A 3,340-nucleotide genomic window follows, 5' to 3' on the forward strand; every position below is an offset into this window, starting at 1 on the left:
TCTTTACCACAAGACAGACAGACAGACAGACAGACAGATGGCTGTGATAACAACATGTTACTTTATCTTGAGGAGTGAGTAATCTGTAACCACAATCACCACACCACACGTCACCATAACACATCACTACACAACACGTCACATCCTCGACACCACACATCACCAAAACACGTCACCATAACACACGTCACACAACACATCACTACAACACGTCACATCCTCGGACACCTGAAGTAGGAAACGCGTCACACTCACTTGCCTCTATATCAAATACCAACACCAACCGGATTTCCTTTAAAGATTAATAGGTAAAATTTGGACCATACTTAATTACCTACCCCCCCCCCCCTCAGCTTATTGCACATGCAGATTAATCACCCTAACGCTACCTGGGGGTTAGGTTAGGTTTGTTTACGTTAGAAAAGTTTATTAGTTTAGGTAAGGTTAGGTTAGGTTAGTTTAGGTTAGGTCACATTAGGTTAGGTTAGGTAAGGTTAGGTCACATTAGGTTAGGTTTCACAAAAAGTTAATTTTTACCAATGAATACTCCTAAAAGAGCGTCCCTAGTGAAGATATAGTCTCATTGTAATTCTGACGCCATACTGGACCTTAACTTAGACTTCAACTTAAATTACCCAGTTAAGTGTGTTCCTAAATCTCAAGTTACGAGCAAAATTCACCTTAAGACCTTCTAAGGCCCCGTAAACCCCACTAATATGGGTTATGATTTTTTAACGGGGTCGTATCATATGTGTGTGTGTGTGTGTGTGTGTATTTAGCCCCTGTATTTGATCATGTAAACATACACATACAGTGACACACACACACACACACAAAGGCCCCTTATCAAAATTCCCGGAAGTAAAACCCACACAATCCATCTTTCAGTCTGACTCAGTCTTGACAACAGTCCATCTGTCTAATCTATTCATCTATCTATTTATCAATATATCTAGTCATTTCTTTCTCTCTCTCTCTCTCTCTCTCTCTCTCTCTCTCTCTCTCTCTCTCTCTCTCTCTCTCTCTCTCTCTCTCTCTCTCTCTCTCTATATATATATATATATATATATATATATATATATATATATATAAATTTATGTATATATCTTAACTTCTATCCATCCTTTGTACGAGATGGATCAAAGATAGAAGAAAGATAGAATTAGAAACAAACACACACATACGCGCGCACACGCACACACACGCGCGCACACACACACGCGCGCACACACACACGCGCGCACACACACACACGTAGGGGAAGGAGAGGGGTTCAATGACCTCTGGTATGCGATTCATAAATTTTAAACAGAACGAAATTTCTCAAGATTCTAGGCCACGCATATGAGGGACGACTCAACCAACATTGCCTCTACTGATCAATGTAAACACACAATAAACAATAAACAAACAGAACATTTTGTTGATGGACCCCCAGGCGCTGTAACAGATGTGTGCTCACTTAGGTAACAAACACTCCCAAAAAATATCTTCATGGAGGGGGTCGATGAATTTCAATATGAACACTGCGACTCCCGTTGTCTCAGTGAGGTTAGCAAAATCTTTCGTCCGTTGTGTCATATTGTCTAACACAATATCGTAAGGATATTTTTTTGGAGCGTGACAGATAGCTCGTGGTAGTTCTAAAAGCTGGGGATTGACTCTATTTCCTTGGATTTGGATCACATTAGCCTTTGATTCACAAGGAGGCTCTGCACATGACCGCCTTCACTTCTCAAACTGATAGGTACCCGTCTACAGCTGGGTGACTGAGTGTCCCTTGTGTTGCCTTACCGTCATTTTGATGGGCTGTACGAGTTCGGTCTCGAGGTTGTCCCCTGAAGAAGGTCTCGGTGGGGTGCGGTGGCCCTGGTCAACAGCTGTGGTCAACTTCTTCGGGGTGTCATAGTCCAGGTCCACGGGGAGGGTAGGTCGGGGGGTGTCATAGTCCAGGTCCACGGGGAGGGTAGGTCGGGGGGTGTCATAGTCCAGGTCCACGGGGAGGGTAGGTCGGGGGGTGTCATAGTCCAGGTCCACGGAGAGGGTAGGTCGAGGGGTGTCATAGTCCAGGTCCACGGGGAGGGTAGGTCGAGGGGTGACGTGGTGGTCTTGGATGATGGTTGATCTCGGGGAGTCATAGTGGTCTTGGGTGAGGTTTATCATCGGTCTGGGAGTGTCGTAGTCCTGGTCGACGGGGAAGAATGGTCGGGGCGAGGCATAATAACCTCCACCATCTTGAGGTATCGAGGGCATGGCTGGCTACCTTGATAACACCAACACGTCCACTTGACACACCACACTTACAAAACAACACTCAGATCTCGACCACTATGAAGTATCACCACGTACGCAGGACTGGCTAACACCGGGTCAGCACCAGTATTGTTAACGACACCACCAGCAGGAGACCAGGGAACTCGACCTCCTCCTCCCACCGCGCCACGCAAGTAACTGACACTATCTTATCATGACATGAACCTCCTTCCCACACAAACATATGACGTCAATGTTTCTAGGCGTAATTTTTAGGCCAGGACGATAAGAGAACGATGTGATGGTGGCAGAGTTTGAGCCAACACTAAAAAGGGGGAGAGGTTAGTGCAGCCGGTGACATCCGCTTCAGGCTGTTCCACCACTCCCCTTAATAATGTGTAGCCCACCCACTACTACCACCACCATCATCATCACTACCATCATCACCCCATCATCATTCTCACTACCATCACCCTCACCACCACCATCACTAACACTATACAACTACCTTTACCACTATCCTCTTCCCTATTGCCACCATCACCGACCATCAACATTCTCACTACCATAACCATCTTTACCCCACCATCACCCCTACCACCCCCATCATCACCCTCACCGCAACCATCACTAACACTATACAACTACCTTTACCACTATCCTCTTCCATATTGCCACCATCATCACCATCAACATTCTCACTACCATAACCATCTTTACCCCACCACCACCACCATCACCCCAACCACCCCCATCATCACCCTCACCACCACTATCACCACCATCACCCTCGCTACTGCCACAACACCCCTATAATCTCCTGCACCCACCCGTATTATCACCCAAACCAACTGGTGTGACGCCCTTGTTCTGGCTGACGTGTCTTCCGTGACTGATCAATTGGGTCCCGGTCGTAATCTAACCACCAGAATGAGAGCCCAATCATAATAGGCCTCAGTATTAATGGCTCTATTAGACCTGGGACCTCATTTAACCTGTAGCTTATATCTCCATGGCAAGGTCATCTCTTCCCCCCCCTCTCAATTCCCTGCACAGTATGAGTCAAGAGTCTTCGTACGAGACACCA

The 3,340-nt window shown here is 46.4% G+C and overlaps 1 protein-coding gene across 1 annotated transcript; it reads right to left on the reverse strand.

The window, feature by feature from the left end:
• Positions 1-1,755: 1,755 nt before the first annotated feature.
• On the reverse strand, positions 1,756-2,253 carry LOC121870212 (BUD13 homolog). Its single transcript, XM_042371988.1, has one exon. The coding sequence runs from the start codon at positions 2,251-2,253 to the stop codon at positions 1,756-1,758; it is 498 nt and encodes a 165-aa protein (XP_042227922.1).
• Between the last annotated feature and the right edge of the window lie 1,087 nt (positions 2,254-3,340).

Source organism: Homarus americanus, unplaced genomic scaffold (assembly GCF_018991925.1).
Source record: "Homarus americanus isolate GMGI-L3 unplaced genomic scaffold, GMGI_Hamer_2.0 scaffold52687, whole genome shotgun sequence".
NCBI classification, from domain to species: domain Eukaryota; kingdom Metazoa; phylum Arthropoda; class Malacostraca; order Decapoda; family Nephropidae; genus Homarus; species Homarus americanus.

Coding starts and splice junctions, on each gene's coding strand:
- LOC121870212 (XM_042371988.1), bottom strand. CDS start 2,253: ATGCCCTCGATACCTCAAGATGGTGGAGGTTATTATGCCTCGCCCCGA.